This window comes from Cnephaeus nilssonii, assembly GCF_951640355.1.
Source record: "Cnephaeus nilssonii genome assembly, chromosome: 1".
Taxonomy (NCBI): domain Eukaryota; kingdom Metazoa; phylum Chordata; class Mammalia; order Chiroptera; family Vespertilionidae; genus Cnephaeus; species Cnephaeus nilssonii.
The window spans coordinates 36308912-36332256 of NC_137072.1; the positions used below are offsets into that span (position 1 = coordinate 36308912).

The 23345-nt window shown below is 42.3% G+C and overlaps 1 protein-coding gene across 1 annotated transcript; it reads left to right on the forward strand.

The window, feature by feature from the left end:
• Positions 1-1819: 1819 nt before the first annotated feature.
• LOC307097915 (aldo-keto reductase family 1 member C15-like) lies at positions 1820-16529 on the forward strand (the record flags this gene model as incomplete). The annotated part of the gene is made up of 9 exons (XM_079768196.1): positions 1820-1906; positions 5738-5905; positions 6822-6938; positions 7601-7678; positions 8692-8814; positions 10406-10515; positions 11201-11366; positions 13451-13533; positions 16487-16529. 9 exons carry the CDS (start codon positions 1820-1822, stop codon positions 16527-16529), a joined length of 975 nt encoding a protein of 324 aa, XP_079624322.1.
• Positions 16530-23345: the final 6816 nt, after the last annotated feature.

The following is a 23345-nucleotide window of genomic DNA, read 5'->3' on the forward strand; positions in this document are numbered from 1 at the left end:
CTATCTGCCATTTGATAATGAGGCCAAGCCTGGGTAGAAAAGAAAATCAGGCATTTCTCTTTAAGGGTATGAGGGTTGAGTGCGTACCAATGCATTGAATGCTTCCCAAGGACTATCTGCACGGGGTGTGGATGAAGTACTTCCATCTGTATGAAAACACACAAAAAGATGTCCAGCATCCTCTGTGATCTTACCTTCTCTGTTTGGGGCACCCCTCCTAGATAAATGATGGAGGATTAGTGCCTCTTTGTGTGCGACCACAAAAGAAGATCCGCTGAACTAGTTGCACTTAACTGCAAGATCTAGGGTAATAATCCCACTTAACAGAACTGACCTACTGGACCGTGTGCACTTACCAGTGTGTCCTACCAGGCACCTGTCCTGCTCTAGATGTGGGGAAGCCTGTACTAACCCATGTTCCTGATTGAACATGTCTGAGATGGTTCTAATGTTTTTGAAATACCCATCAAGCTTCCTCAGTGTGTATACCTTCCTGTTTGTAGATCTCAAAAGTACTCTGTTAAATATTCTGGTATAGATCAATTCTTAAGATTACCTGTTTGTTTGTTTTTTATGGTCTTTTCAGAAATCATGAGATGCACCTTTACCTTGCCAAGCCTTAAGACTACAGGCCTCTGTGCCTAGGGAGTAAAATGGCCTTTTTTTTTCTTTCTTTCTTTCCCCTTCACCCCTCCCTTTCTATAGGGAGGTTTTTAAAACCATTTGCTTTGGGTCCTTGGCTGGGAAAGATAATGGTTTGTTAGTTACAAGCTGGTTGCAAATTGCCCACATTGTTTGGCTTTGATTTTATTTCCATCTAACATTTTTCCTTATAAACCTTTTATAATTTTCACAAACCTTTATACAACTTTTAGGAATAGCTACTTTTCAAAATGCATCTCTATGCATCATGCCTTTTATAACCTAAATCGTATAATTTCCAATTAATAATTCTTAGAAGCCTCAATCCTCAATAATCAAGAAAAGCAAACAACCAGCATTCCTTAGATTGACCCTTATGGACATATTTTAAACATACTTAGTTTCAAACCATATTCCCAACAAAACAAAATACATTATAGCAACTCCAAATCCACTTTACAGACTTTTAGCAACAAAGATGAAAGCAGATGATCTAGCAATCAAAGCTGTAATGAGTTAATTTGATCTGCAAACGTGGCCAAGTTTTTCCCAGAAACTTGTACTTTTGAAGATGTCCCAGACTAAGGTTTTTGATGAGGTACTTACATTCAAAGGTCCTAGGAACCACAGGGGAGCACTGTAGAAAGTGCTGTTGGGCCTAGAGCACTGCTGTAAACCTGAACCTGCAGTCCTTCTTCATTCTGTCTGGTGACCTACTGCCGGTTTGATGTGGAGAGGTTGAATTTCTGACTGAACCCCCAAAACTGATAACCAGAATGGTGAGCCCAGGGTTCTTCTCCTGGGGTCGTGTCTCACGACACTGAAGAATGAGCTCCGAAGACCAGAAGATTTAAGCAAAAATGTGGAAAATTTATTTCAAGCAGATTCAGACGCCCCTCATGGGGGCTGGGGGTGGCAAGGCGAGGAGGGGTAATAATAGGTAGTGTGTGCGTGACAGTTCTATAGCTCTTTCTGGGATCTGTGCCTGCCCAGACCTGGAAGAAGTACAAAGTCATTGATTGGTTTCCTTGTGGAATCTGGGCAGCGGCAATCCCAGCCCCGCCTCGCCTCGCTGGTGGTTGGTAGAAATAAATGATCTGGAGCTTCACTTTCCACTTGGCTTGCAGTCAGGAAGAGGAAGGAAAGTCAGCCAGTTTAGCCAGGACTGTAAACGGTGATGGACTCCAAACGTACTCATTCTGTGAAACTGAATGATGGGCACTTCATGCCTGTGCTTGGATTTGGCACTTTTGCTTCTGAAGGTGTAAGTCAAACCCAGGGTACCAGCGGGTTAAATGCAAACAGCCCTACCAGGGCCTAGTACAGGCGTGGAGGGGTGGTGGCTTGGAGGGACTCATGTGGCCTCCATTTCACCATGTCTGACTTTGTACTCAGTGGGATGATGAGCTGTTGCCTCTGAGGAGTCAGAGTCAGAGGCGATAATTCTGAGGGTGGATTATATTATTATTATTGTTGTTGTTACTGTATGGTTATTGAATGTATATGGAATGCTTACCATGTATTTTAAGTACTTTACATGCATTATCTTTAATTCCTCAATAACTAGCCCAGGTAAGTGCTTTGATTCTTCTCATTTCTTACTTGTTTAAATTCTAAGCTCTGCTGTGCTTCTTGGACCCATCTCCCCCTCAGAGCTTTGTTAAATCCCCTGCTGGGCAGTGAGCCCAGGAGGAGGGGAAATTAACATGATGCTTCTGGCAGCTTTGCTGTGGGTTTGTGGGGCTGGAAGTATTTGCCAGGGAATTCCTGTCATTGAAACTTTGGTCCTACAAGGAGCCACTATCATTCTAGTGTTAGGCATTCAGAAAGGAAACTTGAGGAGGCACAAGTAACAGTGGAGACAGAATTGTGTTGCTCATCAGATGTATTACCCACATGTCCCCATGGTGGACTGCAAAGCACTAGGGTCCAACTCTGGTCATGGTGGGGAAGTGGCAGTTTTGTGGTTGCCTGGGAGGGATTGCCCCCATAAATGACAGAGAGAAAGTCATCCCATCTTGTCAGAGCGATGACATTGAATATTAATAACCAATAGCTCTGAGACAGGGAAGTTTGTTTTCAATGACATAATTATCCATGTCTCCACTTTATAGTGTCAGCACAGGGTATGTCTTACATACACTATATCCAACTTTTATTAATCTCGTTAAAGACAGAGAATAGAACAAAAGATCCCACAATCCCCTCCCAAGAATAAAGGTAACATGTGCCTTGCTGGTGTGGCTCAGTGGGTTGAGCATCGTCCCATGCATCGAGAGGTCATCAGTTAGGTTCCAGGTCAGGGCACATATCCCGGTTGCAGCTAGATCACCAGTCTGGGAAGGGCAGGAGGCAGCTGATGGATGTTTCTATCTCTTCCTCTCCTTTCCCCTCTCTCTCTCTCAAATCAATAAAAACATGTTTTAAAATAAAAGTAACATGCGCATCTGCTTAGTGAGTACAAAAGTCAAAGCAAAATATGTAGAATCTTCTGCTTCCTAATCAGAGTTCTTTTTCTAAATGCAACTCCCCAATCTTATCAGGAGTTCACTGCAGGTCTGGGAAGGAACAAGAAGTATGGTCCAGCCCTAGCTGATTTTGCTCAGTTGATAGAGCATCAGCCAAGGACTAAAGGTTTGAGGGTTCAATTCTGGTCAGGGGCAGAATGTACCTTGGGTGCAGGCTTAGTCCCTGGCCCTGGTGGGGGCATGTGCCAGAGGCAACCAATCATTGTGTCGCATCAATGTTTCTCTATCTCTGCCCCTCCCTTCTACACTCTTTAAAAATTAATGAAAACATCTTGGGGTAAGAATTAACAATAACAACAAAAAAAGTTGGAATAAGATTTAAAAATTATTCATGATGTTAATCATGATAGATTATTCATTCAGTAATGTATCTATCTATAAATGCAATAACAACAACAAAACTAAGACTTGTAACACAGACTTCCTACACTGCTGCAATTGGGTCCAAGGCCTTTCTTGGGTAATCACTGACAGGTCTGAGCACCTGGTTATCACACTCTTTCGTTCCTAGTGATACTGAGGACCAGAACAGTAAGCCAAGGGTTTTTCTCCCAGGGTCGTGTCTCACAAGGTCGAAGAATGAGCTCTGCAGAAGATAAAAGCAAAAGTGTGGAAAATTTATTACAAGCAGATTCAGACTCCCTTAATGAGGAGGGTGCACTGGGCCACGACAGCACAGTCTAGGGTTCAGCAAGCCTAAGGGAGGGCGGTGAAGGGTGAAGAAAAAGACAGACAAGAGAATAATCTGGATCTAGGTGGATTTTCTGTGCCTGGCTGAGGCCACAGAACAGATCCAGACTGCAAAGCTGATGCTTTATATATAGTCAGGGGCAAACAAGGTAATTTACAATGTTCTTGTAAGTTTCACTTGTTTTGGCAGCACTTGCTGCACCTCCCACAGCCCATTAGCTACCCAGGAAAGATCTAGGGAGCAGTCACAAGATCAAGCTTAATTATGCTTAGAGGGCTCTGCCCTCCAAGCTGGGACTTGTTTGCGACTTTGCCTGCAGGTCAGTCCAAGGCTTAACCCTATAATGGCTTCCTACAGTGCACAATAATAGGTTGCCTGGTCAAGCATGGTAGTCCAGGGGTATATATTTGCTACAACCTGCTTCCATATTTATCCATGTCATCACCTGATTTGATTCCCTCAATTCTTGCCCAGAAACAGACCTGAACTTGCCCTGTTTCTATGTATTCTTCTCTGTTCCTATGCTGAACTTGCTGTTCTATGCGTTCGTACACCTGGTTGCTGCAGGCCCTCTCTTGTTTATTCATGCCTCCCTCTTTGAGTCCAGAAACATTTTATTATTTCTGCTTGATTGGTTTCTGTGATTAGGCTTGTTCATGCTGCCATGTCTGCCCTGCCTATATCCCACCTCCATTTATTTTCCACTGGACCCCTGCCCTATCTGCCTGCGTTTCATTAGAACATGAGCCCATGCATTTAAGCTTTTTGGATTTGATTCTTGGTCAAGGGCATGCACCTGGGTTGGAGGTTTGATCCCATACATACAAGAGACAATCAATCCATGTGTCTCCTTCACATGAATGTTTCTCTCTCCTCCTCCCTCCCTCCCTTCTTTCCACACTCTCTAAAAAAATTAATTAAAAAGTATCCTCAGGTGAGGATTAATAGTAACAACAAAAAAGTTGGGATAAGATTAAAATATTATTCCTGATGCTGTCATTTAGTAATCTATCTACCTCTCTATAAATACAATAACAACTACAACAAAACCAAGACTTACAACACGGACACTCTCCACTGCTCCAGTTGGGTCCACGGCCATTATAATCTTTCCTGCCCTCTCTGCCAGACATTCTAGATCCTGGTCACACTCAGGCACTATTTCTGCTGGTCTAGGTTGCTTGCATAATGGGGCATATCACTGACAGGTCTGAACACCTGGTTACCACACCCTTCCTTGCCCAGAGGTACTTGCTAACATTGTTCCTTCATGGTTATTACCAATCATAGAAGCACCAAGAGCTGCCCTAGTGACTTGTCTGAACTCCAGACATGCTCCTCCCTGCCACCATCACATAGAGGCCACTGTGTTTTCTTCTGAAAAGCAGGATCAAGTACCATTGTCCATATAGCAATCTGCTGGTAAACTCAGGCTCTCCTGGCATGTGAGCCCTGAATAACTAGGGAGTAGTCATGGCATTGGAGTAGGTGGAACCCTTCCCTGTGTCACCTGGTAGAAGGTTTCCTCCCCTGGGAACCAGGTCCTTTAATCTGGCAGATGCTAAAGTTGAGCAAACAGGCAACATAAATTCCCCCAGTGGGAAACAAGGAGTGAGGATGAGAGGGTGTGCCTGTGGAACAAATTCTTTATTAAATGACTTAATTTCCCATGTTGCCTGGTGGAGTCCATTTCACTAATTCATTTCAGATTAGAGGATATATTGGAGTTTAATCCATGCCCCCAGAGTACAGGTTTGTTGCCAGGACCTGCCCCATCAAACGGGAACAGGAGACAGGTAGAAACAGCTCTTATGGAAATAAGTTGTATCTCTTTGAGTCAGGTCAACTGCCAACCCTCCTTATTCATATTTTATAGGTTCCTAAGAGCAAGGCCGCTGAGGCAACCAAAGTGGCAATCGATGTAGGTTTCCGTCACATTGACGCAGCATATGTCTATGAAAATGAGGTGGAGGTCGGCAAGGCACTTCGAGAGAAGATTGCGGACGGCACTGTGAAGAGAGAGGACCTATTCTACACCACGAAGGTGCTGTGAGTGAGTGACAGTAGGTCCTTGTCAGAGCACATAGGCTATTTGTAAAAAAACAAATACAAAACAAAAATCTCTGAACTTGGTTTGAATAATTTCTTTATCTTCTGATATTGTAAAGTCCCACTATAGAAAAACAGAAAGAAGAAAAGGATTGCTCTGCTGGGGTTGTGTTAAGGGTGGGACACAGTTGCTCAGACTCTTGGAACAAGGGTCAGCATTCATATGTAAAACACGAATAAAGACACTTAACTTCTCCATCTTGCTTGTGGATTGACTGAGCCACTGCAGAGTGGGTCCACTCCTTTCATCCTTCAGCAAATTCTCTCAGCACATATCCAAGTGAGGTTGACATATTATCCTGAGAGGGGAACCAGACTAGGAAAGACTGTTTTCAAGTCAGCGCTGAATTGGCTGAAATTTGTAAAAGTTTTCTTAGGTGGAAAACCCTGCTTCCAACACAAAGAGAGCAGAGGTCTCTACAGAATGGTCCTATGTGTGTCCACGTCAATGATGATTTGTTTTCAGAATGTGGGCCTCTCAGCGGTCCTGCTTCCAGGCATTTCCTATGTAGGGCAGTAGAGTCCCTGTCCCCTTGCCTGACATTTCTTGACTCTCCTTTCAGAAATGTGTTTGCTAATCCTTGAAACATTTAGGTTGCTTTTCCTGGCCCATCTATGTTTTATTGACAGTTTTCTTACAGTCACTCAAATAAATCTCAGTATCTCATTAAAAACCTCATTTATAGTAAGTAACGTAAATTTAGCCCCAGAACTTCCTATTTTGAGACCACCACAGTGGTTGGTTACTCACTGCTCAATCTCTTAACCATGAAGTTTAATTTCAGTTCCCAAATGTGTGACATCACAAACCATTTAAATTTGTTTTGTTTTGTTTTGTTTTGTTATTGCAGCTTTGGTCTACTTTCTTTCGACCAAAATTGGTTCGACCTGCCCTGGAAAGGTCACTGAAGAAACTTCAACTTGACTATGTAGATCTATTCATCATCCATGTGCCAATAGCTATGAAGGTCAGCTTTTGTTTTCCTTGTTATGCCCAAGTGTATTTCACATCAAAGAGTTGAAGACACTGCCCTCCATGTCTAAGTGATGTGCTCCCCCTTATTGAAGAGGGTCTCAAGAAAGCTGAGTTACAAAGATAGTAAAAACACAATGAAAGTCCACACCTCTCAGCCCAGTCAAGAGGGAGGCACTGTAGGGTGGTCCATGTTGGTACACTGGGCTCCTTTGAGTATCACTGGTCCAGCCTCTCCTCAGTGGACATTTGCTAGCACATCTGGTGTTCTCACTATCTCTGAGTTGGGTTAACATAAATTGAAACTAAAACACATTCTTAATAGTAAAGGGAAATCCCATCATCCAAACAAGCCTGTCCTTGGGAAACAAAATCAGTTCTAACTGTAGGGGAACTCATTCGTAGTGGAATTTTGGGGGAGTGTGTGGACATGAAAGTGGAGGTAAATGGGAGAGAGTTGCTTCAACTGATTTTTATCTTCCTTTCCCCCAATGTCTTCTCTTACATCACACACACACACACACACACACACACACACACACACACACACACTGCTTAGTAATAACAGCCTCTTGAAGGTTGTGTTACCAAGCTACTCAGGCACAAGAAAGATCATTCTTTAAAAAAATTCTTTCTTCTCCCTTCCCTGTATTCCAGCCTGGAGAGGAGCTTATGCCTAAAGATGCCAACGGGAAATTTATTTTAGAGACAGTGGACCTGCGTGACACCTGGGAGGTACGTACTGCTACTGCCACCCAAAGTCAGTGGGATAATGTGGACATCAGTGCATGGGGATCAGAAGAAATGGGTCTGGCTCCATCCATTGTCTGTCCTCAGACATGTCACCAAACTCCTCTGTAGTTTGGTATTCTCATCTGTAAAGCAAGGGAGTTGAACGGGATCACAGCTAAGGTCTACTTTAAAAAAAATGTTTTTATTGAATTTTATAGGGGAAGGGAGAGGGTGAAAGACATAGAAATATCAATGATGAGAGAATCATTGATTGGCTGCCTCCTGCACACCCCACACTGAGGATTAAGCTGGCAACCCAGGTATGTGCCCTGACCGTTAATTGAACCCATGACCTCCTGGTTCGTAGGTCAATGCTCAACCACTGAGCCATGCCTGGAGGGCAGTAAGGTCTTCTTTTAATGTAAACTTCTGTGGTCCTAAGTAGGAGTGTCTTTGCCACACTTACCTGGTTGAGTCTGTGAGCTCTAAAAGGGGCATGTTCAGAAGCAAACTCCAGAGGAGTTAGAGCTCTATCCCAGGACAGATAAACACACCAGAGAGGGGGAGGCTGTTGTCTGCTTAGCAGGAGGAGAAAAAGCCTGTCTTCTACACCCCATTCCGTACACTTGTTTCACCATTCCAGGGAAGAGAAAGCATAAAAACTTTAACTAGTGGAAAACCTAAGAGTTCCTCTTTGCCCTTAACTATGACACCATGTGTTACGTGCCTAACAGCATATTACACACCATGGAAGAGGCAGGGAGATGAGGGGAATTTAAAAGCATCTTAATATCTATTTATTGTCCTGGGTGTGCATGTCACAGACTCAAGGACAAAAGCTGTGTGTACATAGCAATAAAGTACACTAGGAAAAAATATGTCCAAGTGATAAAGATGTTTGGTTCAGCCACATAATTATGTATGTTAAGACAGATTTCCAGTCTTTACAAAGTTCAATGTCAAATGAAAGGGCTGAACTGCACTAAAGATTTGCCTCACATGACCTTTCTCCCTAGGCTCTGGAGAAGTGTAAGGATGCAGGTTTAACCAAGTCCATTGGGGTGTCCAATTTCAATCACAAACTGCTGGAGATGATCCTGAACAAGCCAGGGCTCAAGTACAAGCCCGTCTGCAACCAGGTGAGTGCATGACCATGGCAACTCTTTTGCTTTCTGCCCTTCACATCCTCTTTCTTATTTAAAAAAATATGTATTTTCATTTATTCCAGAGAGGAAGCGAGAGGTAGAAAAAGATAGAAACACCAATGTTGAGAATCATTGATTGGCTGCCTCATGCACGCCCCCTACTAGGGATTAAGCCTGCAACCTGGGCATGTTCCCTGACTTGGAATTGAACCCTGACCTCCTAGTTCATAGGTCAACACACAGCCAGTGAGCCACCCTGACTGGGCCACAACTTCTTTCTTGACTAAGTGTCCCCAAGTTTTTGGCTTGATGCCAACTGCACAGGTAATTGTTCTTTTTATAACAATAGGAAATTCCAGAGAAGGAACATGTTGAGTGGATTGGGGAGATCATTACTTCAGTTATTCAGAGGTGGGTTGGAGGTTCCCAGGAGACATCCAAGTAGAGATGCTGAGTTGGTAGGTGGTAGTGTTGGTCTGGAGCTCAGGCAGGCTGTCAAGGCTAGAGGAGAGGTCCATATTTTGGAGCCATTGCTTTATGGGTGGCAATTAAACTCAGAGAAATGTATTCCCTCTCCTACGGAACTTCAAAGAATGAACAGGAGAGGGCAGGAAAGTCAACATTTAAAGGTTAGGCCAAGAGGCACTGGTGAGGGGATTGAGCAGGAGTTGGCAGATAGGGAGGAAGAAAATGAGACCAGGTGGTGTCAAGGAAACCAAAGAAGACCCTTGAAAAGGTTTGCATGAGCCATGGGGTGGATCCTGCTGGGAGCAGCCAATCCAACTAGGGATAGAAAAAGTATGGGGTTTTATGACACAGAGTTCCTGGGAAACATAGCAGGAGCAGTTACAGAGTGGTAAGGGGAAAAGCCGTAAAGAGAGCAAAGAAGTGGAAAGTGAGGAAGTGGATAACTCATTTAAATAAATAATTTTTAAAAATAACAATGCTGCCAATGTTCAATCACTATGATATTATAAAGTTGTATATCCCTTTTTTGAAACAGTTTGAAAATCATGCAAGAAACCAGGCAAATATTTATACTCTTCATTTTACTTAATTACTTCTAGGAATGTATTTGTAGAAAATGATTCATAATCTATAAAATATGTCTCTCACTTCAATATGTAATTGTGAATTCATGAATTTCAACAAATATAGTTACTTTCTTATCAATGATTGAATTGTCATCATTTTAATCAGAAGATGCTTCTGACAACACTTTGTGTCTTTCCTGTCCTCTTTGTTTTCTAGAATGAAAGATGTCCTAGGCTCAATTTGTAGCTTTTCTGCCCAGTATTGGAATCAGCCATTTTTTTCTAAGGAATCTTAGTTTCTTTCTATAGGAAATAACATGTGGAGGTCACAGAACAGGTATAACAGTCTTTCATCATTTCAAGCACTAATAAAAAATAAGAAAAGTGTTTTATCACATCTGAAAACTAATAGCATTTGAAGGTATTTCAGAAGATGCATGAGAAAATGACCAATCTGGAAAATATGGTACATATATTCATTCAAAGGCTTTTCAAATTTATGTGATATTGGTTCATGTATTCTGATACCTTCTGGTCTTGGTAATTCACAGGTGGAATGTCACCCGTATCTCAACCAGAGCAAACTCTTGGAATTCTGCAAGTCCAAGGACATTGTTCTTGTTGCCTACAGTGCCCTGGGGTCCCAAAGAGACCCAAACTGGTAATGAGAATATCAGACTTAACCTCTGTCAGCAACTCTATTAGTGATGGATCACTTTTTAAAATTAACCCTTGCTTTTTTCTGGATTCCTTTATTCTAATGCTAACCCTGTTGAGTCACACTCGACATCCAAGTGCAAAAAGGTTAAGCTTTCTTTGGGACCTAGGAAGGGGCTGGGAGGAGGCTGGTAAAGTGGAGGGGAGGAGATGGGAGACATCTGTAATATTATCAACAATAATTAAACACACACACACAATTAAACCCTGATTTCTCTCTTTCATCTTCTCTACTGAATAAACTCCTATTTGTATTTCAATATCAAACCCAAATAATTTAAAATAATTAAATTAAGCTTTAACATTTTATTATGGAAAACTTCAAATATAAAAAATCCAACACAATATTGTAGTGAGGTCCCATGTACTGTCACTGAACTTCCATAGTCATCGCCATTCCTTCATTCTTGTTTCATGCATACTCCAAATCCCACTCTAAATGTTATTTTATAATATAATTTACACAGCTTGTCATGCATAAATATTGGCGATACAATGTTGATAAATGGATGCACTGTACTACACACATTTCTCTTGATTATTTTGGGAATTTGGGGGAAAGGGAACAGCACACTTTAAATTTCTGGTCCTACACCCTTCACATCTACATGCTCTGGTTTTGTTTTCAGGGTGGAAAAGGATAGCCCCATTCTCTTGGAGGACCCTATCTTGAAGGCCATTGCCAAGAAACACAATAGAAGTCCAGGTCAGGTGGCCCTGCGTTACCAAGTGCAGCGAGGGGTAGTGGTCCTGGCCAAGAGCTTCAATGAGAAGAGAATCAAAGAGAACTTCCAGGTACAGGCTGGCCACTGTCTCTCCAGAGTGAGGAACTGGTGCTGTACTGGGGGCCATCTCTCTTGCCTTTCAGCACGCACCCATGTTCATTCCTTCCCATGCATCTCTCCCCTGTGCTATGGGGGCAGCTTGGAAGGGTGGGAGATACAGCACTGGCCTCAGAGTCCTAGGTTTTATGGCCTCTAGGCCCGGCTTTACTGCTTCCTAGTTGTGCAATGTTGAGCGCACATCATTGCTGCGGGTTTTTTTCTGTTGTTGTTGTTGTTGTTGTTTTCATCAATTTTAGGAGTCCTTCCATGCAGTAAGGGACTTTTAAAACCCTGATTCCTCTCTTTCATCTTCTCTACTGAATAAACTCCTATTTTTATTTCAATATCAAACCCAAATAGGATTAGCTGCTTTGTTAAACCACTGGGATACCCCAGCACAGTTGTGGGTCACCATAGCACTTGACATGGCACTGTTAGTGATTTTTTTCCTTATTAAACTAAAATTGCTTGTTTATATGTCAGTATGCCCTCTAGACTGGGAGACCCTAAATGCAGTGACTCTCTCTGGGTCATCTTTTAATATCTTTTCCCCAGAAGAGCACATGGCAGGTAGGAAGCTACATACAAGTGTATAGACTGACCACATTAACTAATGAACATATTTTTAAAAATTTATCTTTATGAATATCTCTCCATAAACTCTCCCTCATATATTGTCTGGTCCCTTAGATCAGTGGTCCACAAACTGCGGCTGGCGAGCCACATGCGGATCTTTGGCCCCTTGAGTTTGGCTCTTCCACAAAATACCACATGCAGGTGCACACATACAGTGTGATTGAAACTTCGTGGCCCATACGCAAAAGTCAGTTTTCGGCTCTCAAAAGAAATTTCAATCGTTGCACTGTTGATATTTGGCTCTGTTGACTAATGAGTTTGCCGACCTCTGCCTTAGATCAATCAGTGATCTTCAACTTATTTATTGTGAACTTCATGAGGAACTATGTAAATTCTATTGCATTTTAAGATGACAGCTAACAATTTCATCATTTTAATATTTGCAAAATATGACATTTAGAGTATATTATTTATCATGCATTTGCTCCAAAACATTGAAGCTGTATATTTAGTTTATTCAGTTTATGCAAATATTTAATAGACAAATCTAAATTTCATTGTTAAACCCAATCAGAAAAATCCCATTTTATTTTTCAGTTCTACTTAACACGCTAATATATACATTATGACAACCAAGTCACTTCTGGAGTACATTTTTAAGATGAATAAAAGATGGATAGATAGATAAAATAGATAGATATAGATAGAGGCACTGGGTTTTCTATGAAATTATTCCCTGGATGAAATAATGAGCTTCCCACTTTAATATTTCTTATAAAAGAGCTGTCTGCTTTGCTATTAATTGATGCTCCATTAGGGGAGTGTCAATTATATCATCAAACAAAAACAAATTGGACTTAAGTAAGAGATACTTTATTTGAAAGAAGGCCTTTCTGAATATTGGGACTATAAGTGTCTCAAAGATAAATCAGAAAGATTTATCTGGGAAGTAAGCCTGACTAGAGAGAGAATGAGCAGGTGTGTGGTTGAATAATCAGCAAAAACTTTTCTTGAGGTCAGTAGCTTCTTGAAGAGGCCTTCATAGGGGTTTGCTCTTCCAAAGCTTGCTTAAGTTTGAGGCTCTGTCAAATTTTAGGGTGTTTATATGGCAGGGTGGAGGCAAGAACTAAAGTTTGATCCAGTCTGCAGATATTCTGTCCAGATTATCCAATTATCTGTTTGTTTAGGAGGAAAAAGTTTTGTTATTTCTGTTGCGAACAATTCACTTAGAGAGGTTTGGAGTTGATGACTTATAAAAGCCTTTCTTTTGTGGAGTGGAGCAGAGGAGGAGAGGAAGAGGGACAGGAGCCATGGTGAACCCAGGAGGGGAGTTCTCAGGCCAGTACACCTGGAAGTGATGGCAGCGGACGCTTCCCCTAGTGTTCTCCTTGCCTCTGTCCACCAGGAGGTCCTCATGTTCCCAGGTGGAAGCTCTCTGCCTTGGGGGAGAGTTTAATGTGATTCTTGCTTTCCTTCCAGGTTTTGGAGTTCGAATTGTCTCCAGAAGACATGAAAGCAATTGACAGCCTGAACAGAAATTCTCGATTTTTTAAATTACCATTGTAAGTGACTTGTAGATTGTTTTTTCTGGGTTCTTTCCTGTAATATGTAGGTTAGCAGAGGGACTCAGCTTCCTTAAATAGGAAAGATGGGCCTGATTTCTACTGCAGAAGTAAATCTGGAGCTTCCTGGTGACCTCAGACCAGAGGTTTACTCCAGGTTCAGTCTCTGACCCAACAGAAATGTGAGCAGGGCCCAGAACAGACCATAGGTAAAATGGCCAAAGTTTGCATTATGGTGAATACATGACTTTTATGCCCTAATTCCTGTGCCTGGTATACATACCCCCACTAAGATCTGACTTACCCATTTGACATAGAAGGCTCAGTGCCTACTGCACACTACACTTTAGGGGTGCTGATCCTATATAATAAAAGGATAATATGCAAATTGACCATCACTCCAACACAAGATGGCCGTCCTTATGTGGTCAAAGATGGCCACCCCATGTGGATACAAGATGGCCACCACAAGATGGCCGTCAGGGGAGGGAAGTTGTGGGCGATCAGACCAGCAGGGTAGGGCAGTTGGGGATGATCAGGCCTCCAAGGGAGGGAAGTTAGGGGGGACCGGGCCTGTAGGAGAGGGCAGTTAGGGTGACTGGGTCGGCAGCAGAGGGCAGTTAGGGGTGACCAGGCTGGCAGGGGAGGGCATTTAGGGGCATTGGGCTGGCAGGGGAACAGTTATGCATTGAACAGGCTGACAGGGTAGGTAGTGGTTAGGGGGTGATTAGGCTGGCAGGCAGAAGTGGTTAGGGGCAATCATGCAGGCAGGCAGGTGAGTGGTTGGGAGCCAGTAGTCCTGAATTGGGGGTCCCAGATTGGAGAGGGTGCAGACTGAGCTGAGGGACATCCCCCTCCCCTGTGCATGAATTTTCATGCACCATGCCTCTAGTCTCAAAATAAAAGGCCATTCAAAGTAAGAGGGAACAAGTTCTTGTTGAGATCAATAAGAATTGCTAATGGGAAAACATTAATTTAGATAGAAGCCCCAATAATGTTCAGATTGTGAGACAAAGGCAATGGGTATTTATAAGAAAGGGAAGGGGAACAATAATTACATCTCCAGAAGGAAAGCAGTGATGTTAATTCTAAAGAATATTTTTAATTTCCAGTCTAGTAGTTATCAGTCCATTACTCATGATAACTGTTTTCTTATTATCCTCGCAAACTGTTCCCTGAGACAGTGTTGCCTATGCCCAGTCCAAAGGATATTTTGCCCTTTTTAACATTCCATAAGTGTGAGGCATAAGGCATGCTGGGGAATTAGTTCCTCTGGCATAGTGGCTCTGGCTCTATTTTAAAGTGGTTCCATTTATAGAATTGTTTAGAGGAGCCTATGAAAATGTTTCATCTTTAATGCTTTTTAAAATCAGGAGGAAACATGGTTATATTAATGATCATGTAGTAATGAATCCAGCCAGGACTCTATTCATTTTTGTCCTAACACAACTATAAAATGTAACATTAGTATTCTTTATGGAGGACGGGCCCAGGAAGGCAAGTGTATGTGGGTGTCAGAAAGTCATCCTTGGACCCGCTTCCACCTCTTCCCCGAAGGGTCAGTGGCATTTCCCCTTAACTGGGTATTCCTGTTCCAAGGCATTGTCCACTTCTTCCAAATTTCTCCCTCCGTTGGCCTTTTATCCTCATCACAAGCCCCATTTCCTCCATCATATAATCTCACCAAAATGTATAAATGGGTCACAAAATTAATTGCCCCTAGTGACTGATGTGTCCCCAGGGGCGTACACCAACATAAGATCCTCTGGATTTCTCTGGTTTCTGGATTTCGGACTTGCTCAGGGTCACCTTTGTCCCTCAGGAGACTAGCCCCTGGCAGCCCCTGACTCCTTGACTTCAACTTATTCACAAACATTGCAGGCCCCTTGTTCAGTTACTGCAGGAGGGTCTCAGGATTGAAGAGAAGGAAGACTCATCAAATGAGAGGAGTTTAGAGATAAGGGAATATCATTTTAGTTATAGAATAAAGATTGGGTTTCAGCCCTAACCGGTTTGGATCAGTGGATAGAGCGTCGGCCTGCAGACTGAAGGGTCCTAGGTTCGATTCTGGTCAAGGGCATGTACCTTGGTTGGGGGCACATACCCAGTGGGGAGTGTGCAGGAGGCCGCTGATCGATGTTTCTCTCTCATCGATGTTTCTAACTCTCTATCCCTCTCCCTTCCTCTCGGTAAAATATCAATAAAATATATATTTTTTAAAAGATTGGGTTTCAAAAGAAAGATCTCAAAACTCTCCTTGTTTATAAAGCTATGTTTGTAAATTTGAGAAAAGACATTATAAATGAAAAAATGTGGGAAGTAACTTTTCTGTTCCTAGGGCTTTCAAGTCAAAGTCTGTGATCTTTATCAGGCCTGTGATTGTATGTACCTGTCTTCCTATACCTTTGTCAACACACAGGTCCTGGCACACATAATTTCTTAGAATGCACTCTTTAATGAAATCAAATCAGAAAGGACAAATTTTAAAAGGAAAATAAGAACCTGGACAAGTACTTCTATAAATTGTATGAAAGCAATAATTTCATTTGGCAGGTATACATATTAGCTCCTCAAGAGAGTTACAGGAGGACCCTGAATTCTTGAATGAATTGGTTTAAAAGAGCAGCAGAATTCTCACTGTGAATGTTCTCATGATCTAGGGACAAAAGTGACACGTGGCCTGAAACAACCTCCATATTTCAGCCCTGGCTCCTACATCCTATGGCAAACTCTAATCTAAAGCAAACTTCCTGTCACTTGGCTTTTCTGCCAAATGTGAATGTGGGAATTGAGCACATGGACCAGGAGCTGCATGTTTACGTGTTGAGGTAGAAGGAAGAGCATGGTTGGAAATAGAGAGTTTTTAGCCCATCCTGACTGCAACCACAGAGAAACCCTCTCTTTGGCAGCATGGGACCGAGTTAGTAAATGATTATCCATCTTTCTCTTTCAGTGCTGTTGATCACCCCTATTATCCATTTTCTGAAGAATATTGACCATCAAATATCTACCATGAGTTCTCCCTGAATCTCCTGCTTCCAGGGGTGTATAGAGGATTTCTGCACTTGGGAAAGGTGATTAAAAAGCAGTTCTGAAGTTTCATACTGCTTCCCTGTCTTCTTTTTAAAAATATTTTTATTTTGTGAAATAATAAACACTTCCAAATAAGGATGTTTGTTTTTATTGAGAATTAAAATAATATATACAAATGACAGAAAATTGGGACAATAAAAGGGAAAGAAAGGAAACAAAGATAATCTGTACTTAGCAAATTTACAAATTCTGGAACTTGGGGGCATTTGCATTCATGATTTCCCTATACAAAATGTATGTGCTCTTTTACAACATTGAAATCACCTTCAACCTACAGGTTGTATACTTTTTTCTACTTAGCATAAGTATTTTTTCCCAGTAACCAAATATTATTTTTAAATCCCAGTATTATATTTTACTGTTATAAAGCAGCACGTCTTATTAATTACTTTAATTTAATTTAATAATCATCTGCCTACATTTTGGCATTGTGATTAGTTCTCACATATTTTGCCACTCGCATTTATTCATTCAGCACATCTTCACTGAACATCCTTTATGTGCCATTGTTTTATCAATAAATAACATAGACAAGAATTAAACTCAAATAAGAAATGTCTTGAGGCATGTGGTTGGAGCAGCAGGGCTGTGAGGGAGATGAAGGTAGGAAGGAAGAGAGTGGGAGCACTTGAGGGAGAAGGGGGCTCGCTGTGTTTACACCAGGTACAGGTTTTAAACGCCCTCCCCAGACTAAGGCTCCAACTCTTGTGGAGGAGAGTGAGACTATTCTGGGTCCAGCTGTGGTGCAGCAGGAGTCTGATCCCTGTTTGGGTTGCTGGAGCCCTGAGAGCCTGTTAACGAAAAAAAACCCATTGAAACCTGTAAAGAATTTTAGTGAGTTTATTTGAGCCAAACTGTCGACATATGCCGGGAAGCAGAACCTCAATGAATTGAGATTATGCTCCGAAGAATGGTGGGTTACATCTGTATTTATGCATTGCCATCAAAGGAGGGACATAGGTGGGCTACATGAAATTCATTGGATAAAGTCAACTGGTGGGAAACCCCTGGGATTGGACAAAAAGTAAAATGATGGACACACACTTAGGTGGGTACAGGAACAGTTAACATGATAATGAAGGAATTTGAGGCATCTGTCCTGGCGCCTACCACATTTGGTTGTGCCCCAGGGGCTCCAGCAAAAGAAGGAAGTTACAAGTTACCCAGACATCTCACAGATATGTTATCTCAGAGGCAAAAAGGCAAATGGGCTCAGTAAAGAAGATCCAAGTTGATCTTTGTCAGGGCAGATAGCAGCCTAGGAATGACTGCCCACCATAACCTGTTTGTAGTTAAATATTTAATTTTCAAACCATCCTTTGTGGTTATTCCAGGTCTCTGAGTTTGCAAGACTGCCACGCAGGCCTCCCCTGAGCTTGTCAGGTTAGCATGTGGCTCCTTTCGTCCACAAGCCTATAGGGAAATCAGTGGTGTGTTTTTCCGGAGACAGCACCAGTGGAAGAGCTGAGAGCCTGAGTATGTGAGGGAGCATTGAGCTCAGTGGACATGAGGGCCTACTGGCTGCACTGCATGCCAATGCTGGGCTTCCTTCTGTCCCTCTTCCCGCTACAAGTGTGAAGCACTGAGGGGGTTTCAAGATGGCAGTGGAGTAGATGGACCTTTCTTGCACCTCCTCCCAGGGCCAGACTGGAAAAAAAAAACTAAGCTGGGGAACATTCACCAGGAATTACCAACTGAGGACTAGCTGGAAAGGGGACTTTTATAAGGGAAGGCAGAAATCACCTGGAGAGTTGTAGGAAGGGCAGGGTCCTGAGAGGGGCTGGCCCCGCTCCCACCTTGGGGCAAGCCCAGAGTGAGGAGGGAGATCTTGAGTCTGCATGGAGGTGGAGTTGATGGGTGGGGGTGGACAGGATCAGGGGTGTGTGGGGGGTGGGGGGTCGGGGGAGAAGGAGAGTTTTCTGGGAGGAGTGAAGCCTGGACTCAAGGCTGGGCTCCCCAGCCCAGAGCGCTAGAGCTGAGAACAAAGGCCCACATAACACCCAGCTGTGAAAGGTGATGGGGTTTCTGACTGCCAAGGAGTGGCAGAGCCAGTTGGAGATAAAAGCTTTTTGTTTTTACTCAGAACACAAGATTTTTGTTTACAGCCACTCATCTGAGTAGGCTTCAGTGGAGGGAGGTGGGTGCAGACTGGATTTGCCTGAGGAGAGGCTGGGGTGGGAAGCATTGGGGGAAGGTGGAACAGTGGCAGCTGGGAGACCTGCAATCTGTTGTCCACCTCATACTGCAGTGACCATTTTTCCAGTGAGGTGCAGGCCCCTCCCAGCAACCAAAGCTTAGGAAAAGGCAAATATACTGCCCTGGAGGATACAGCTTGCTCCACTCTGCATCTCAACCCCTGCTGAGGAGATGGCAGCAGAGTCCAAGCCTACAGGTTTGAACAGTAACAGGGGGAGTCAGTGACTGGCTTTGGGATAGGTCCATACTCCCCACTGTCCCAGAACTTGACTGGTACTTCACCCTACAGGAGAGCTAATAGAAACTCCTGGCTTCCAGCAGATACCACTGGACTGCATACGAGGGGATCCACCCAGCCAAGGGAAGGGAAATATTTTAAATAGTCTAACGAGTGACTCTTTGATAGGGAAACACACTGACCATCTTCCCTGAAATTTGAACTCCCCCTCCCCCTCATGGGAGACCAAGAGGTCTCATTCAGCCAATTCAGCCTAAAGCCCTTTGCAAAACAGCCTTTTCAATGACTAAGATTATAGTTGGCCAGCAGAAGGAGGTGTGCAGAGGCAGAGCTCTAGCAGCCTTGGAACATTTGCTGGCTCTTCCCTGGACATCATGCTGATAACAACATAGACCTAAAGCTCAACTTGGCCCCTCCCACTCATAGCCAAGCCCTGTAGAGACAGACACAAACTGTGGATTGCTTGAAGCTTTGAACAGGTTGCTGATGGCCAAACACAGACAGCTTCTGATAGTGGCTAGCAGCACTTCCCAGGAAGCCCAGAAGTGGCAGACAAAACCAGAAGCCTCAGTCAACATAAGAGTAAAATCCAAAGGGAGCTTCAAGGAGGCACTAAATTCTGCTGAGATGAATACTACTTCACTCTTCTCCTTCTTCTTCTCCTTCTCCTTCTTCTCCTTCTCCTTCTCCTTCTCCTTCTCCTTCTCCTTCTCCTTCTCCTTCTCCTTCTCCTTCTCCTTCTCCTTCTCCTTCTCCTTCTCCTTCTCCTTCTCCTTCTCCTTCTCCTTCTCCTTCTCCTCCTTCTCCTTCTCCTTCTCCTTCTCCTTCTCCTTCTTCTCCTTCTCCTCCTCCTCCTCCTCCTCCTCCTCCTCCTCCTCCTCCTCCTCCTCCTCCTCCTCCTTCTCCTTCTCCTTCCCTCCTCCTCCCCCTCCTTCTTCTTCATTTTCTTTATTTTTTCTTCTTTATTGCTTTGTTATAATTTTTGTCTCTTTTTTCTGTCATATATTATATTTTTCTATTTTCTTTCCTTACACTATTTTTTCTTTCTTCTCCTTACTCTTGTTTTATTTTCTTATTTTTTGTCTTTCTTCTTGCACCTCATTTTTCCTTTTCATAATTTTTTCTTCCTCTTTTCATTTATACTGTTTTCCTTTTCCTATTATTTATTTTTATTTTTTCTCTCCCTTCTTTTCTTTCATATTCCTTTTTATCACCCACTATTTTTTTCTCCTCATATTTTTTTCTTTTATTTTATTATTCCTGTTCTCTTTCCTAATTCTGTTTCATTTTGTGGTTGTTTTTGTTGTTGTTATACGGGCCTTTTGTATGTTCTTGTTTTGTTTCTTAGTTTATTTTGTTTTGTCAGCAGCTGCACAACAGCTCACACAACGTGTTTGGGGTTAAGCCTCACAGTCAGCCAGCTTGAGAGGAGATCCCACCCACAAATGGGACACTAACAATCAAGACGCAATTAGAACTCCCAAAACCCACACAAGGGACATTTCTAGGGCATCCAGCTCATGAGATCAAAGGGACTGCACCACTGGGTATCACAGAACACTAATACATAAAACCACCCCATGAAGATGGAGAGGCATAACAGTCCGATCTAATACATAGAAACAAATACCAAGGGGCAGCAAAAATGGGGAGACAAAGAAAAAAAAACTCCAAATGAAAAAAGGAGAAAACTCCATAAAAAGAGTTAAACAGCCCAAACCGGTTTGGCTCAGTGGATAGAGCATCGGCCTGCGGACTGAAGGGTCCCAGGTTCGATTCCGGTCAAGGGCATGTACCTTGGTTGCGGGCACATTCCCAGTAGGGGGTATGCAAGGAGGCAGCTGATCGATGTTTCTCTCTCATTGATGTTTCTAACTCACTATCCCTCTCTCTTCCTCTCTGTAAAAAATCAATAAAATATATTTTTTTAAAAAAAGAGTTAAACAAAAAGGAGGCAAGCAATTTATCAGATATGTAAGATTAAAAGTGATGGTTATAAGGATACTCAAGGAACTTTGTGAGAACTATTAGGATATTAGTGGGAACTACAAGAGCATGAAAAAGGAAAGAGAAACAATGAAAAAGAACCAGTTACAAATGGAGAATACCATATCTGACATCAAGAATATACTAAAAGGAATCAAAAGTAGATTGAATAAGGCAGAGGATCTAATCACTTATTTGGAAGCAAGGTAAAAACAGAAAAGTACCAAATTAGAGCAGCAAAAATAAAAAAAATAATTGAAAGCAAGAGTATAGTTTAAGGGGAAATTGGGATGATATGAAACATAATAACACCCATATTGTAGGGGTACCAAGAAGAAGAAGAACATGAACCAATAATAGAGAGAACTCATGTAAAGAAATAATGATAGAAAACTTTCCTCTGTGAAGGAAAAAGTCACAGCAGTTCAGGAAGCACAGGGAGTTCCAGTCAAGATGAATCCAGAGAACCACTGCAAGACACATCATAATTAAAATGACAAACATTAAGAACAAAAAAAGAATCTTAAATGCAATAAGAGAGAGACAGAAAATTACCTACAAGTGAATACCCCTTAGACTGCCAGCTGATTTCTCAAAGAAACACTTCAGGCCAGAGTGAATGGCATGAAGTATTCAAAGTAATGAAAAACAAGGAGCTGGACCCAAGACTACCCTATCCAGCAAGGCTATTATTTCAAATTAGCGGTGAAATAAAGAGCTTCCCAGACCAAAAAAAAAAAAAAAAAAAAAAAAAAAAGGCTAAAGCAGTACATTAGCACCAAACTAGCATTGCAAGAAATGTTAAAGGGACTGCTTTAAGAAGAAGAAGAAATCAAGAGAGAGAGAGGAACACAGGTAAAAAGGAAAAAATGGCAATAAAGAAGTACCTATCCTATATAATAAAAGTATAATATGCAAATAAACCAACCAGTCAGTGGGCAGAGAGGGAATGGCGATGGGGGGGGGGGGGGGGGGGAAGGGGCAGCAACTAGCAGTGGTGGAAGGATGATGGGGGCGGGGGGTGGCACCATCCCCTGATTGGCCTGACAGTGGCAGTGTAGCAGCAGGGTGATGGGGGCGACGCCATCGCCTGATCGCCTGTCTGGTCACCTCCAACAGAGGGAGGCCGGGCAGCAGTGGCGGGGTGATAGGGACGGTGCTGTTCCCTGATTGGTGGGCCCAGTTGCCTCCCACAGAGGGAGGCCAGACTGTGGCTTAGGCCTGCTTCCCTGGGAAGTGGGCCTAAGCCATTAGTAGGACATCCCCCGAGGACTCCCAGACTGTGAGAGGGCACAGGCCGGACTGATGGACCCACTTCCAGTGCATGAATTTTTGTGCACCAGACCTCTAGTCAATAATAACTTAAATGTAAATGGACAAAATGTTCCAATCAAACAACATAAGGAAGCTTAATGGATAAGAAAATATGACCCATATATATGCTGTCTACAAGAGACCCACCTCAGGATAGAAATGAAGAGATGGAAAAATATTCCATGCAATTGGAAATGAAAAAAAAAATTTAAGGTAACAATACTCATATCTGTCAAAATAGACTTCAAAACAAAGACCATAAAAGCCACAAAGAAGATCACTACATAAAACTAAAGGGATTGATCCAACACAAAAATATAAACCTTGAAAACATACATGTACCCAACATAGGAGCAAATACATATATTAAAAAAAAAACCAAAACTCTTGGAAGACTTTAAGGAAGAGATTAATAGCAATACAGTCATAGTAAGGGACTTGACCACAGCACTGATATCACTGGATATATCTTCCAGACAAAAAATCAAGAAGGAAATAATGACCTTAAATGGCACACTGGATCAGATTAATTTAATTTATATTTACAGAACATTTCATCCTAAAGTGACAGAATATACATTCTTCTCAAGTGCACATGGAATATTTGCTAAGATAGATCACATGTTCAGACACAAAATAAATCTCTACAAATTTCACAAGGCTGAAATCATATCAAGCATCATCTCAGTTCACAATGTCATGAGCCTAGAAATAAACTACAGTTAAACACACACACATGCACGTGCACGCACACATTCACAAAACAAAAACAAAAAAACAAACAAACACCTCAAAGACATTCAAACACATGAAGGCTAAATAGTATGTTATTAAACAATGAATGGATTACCAATAAGATCAAGGAAGAAATAATAAAATAAAATAAAACACTCCTAGAAACAAACATATAACAACCTAAAATCTATGGGACACAGTGAAAGCAGTCCTGAGAGGGAAGTTCATAGCATTACAGGCTATGCAAGAA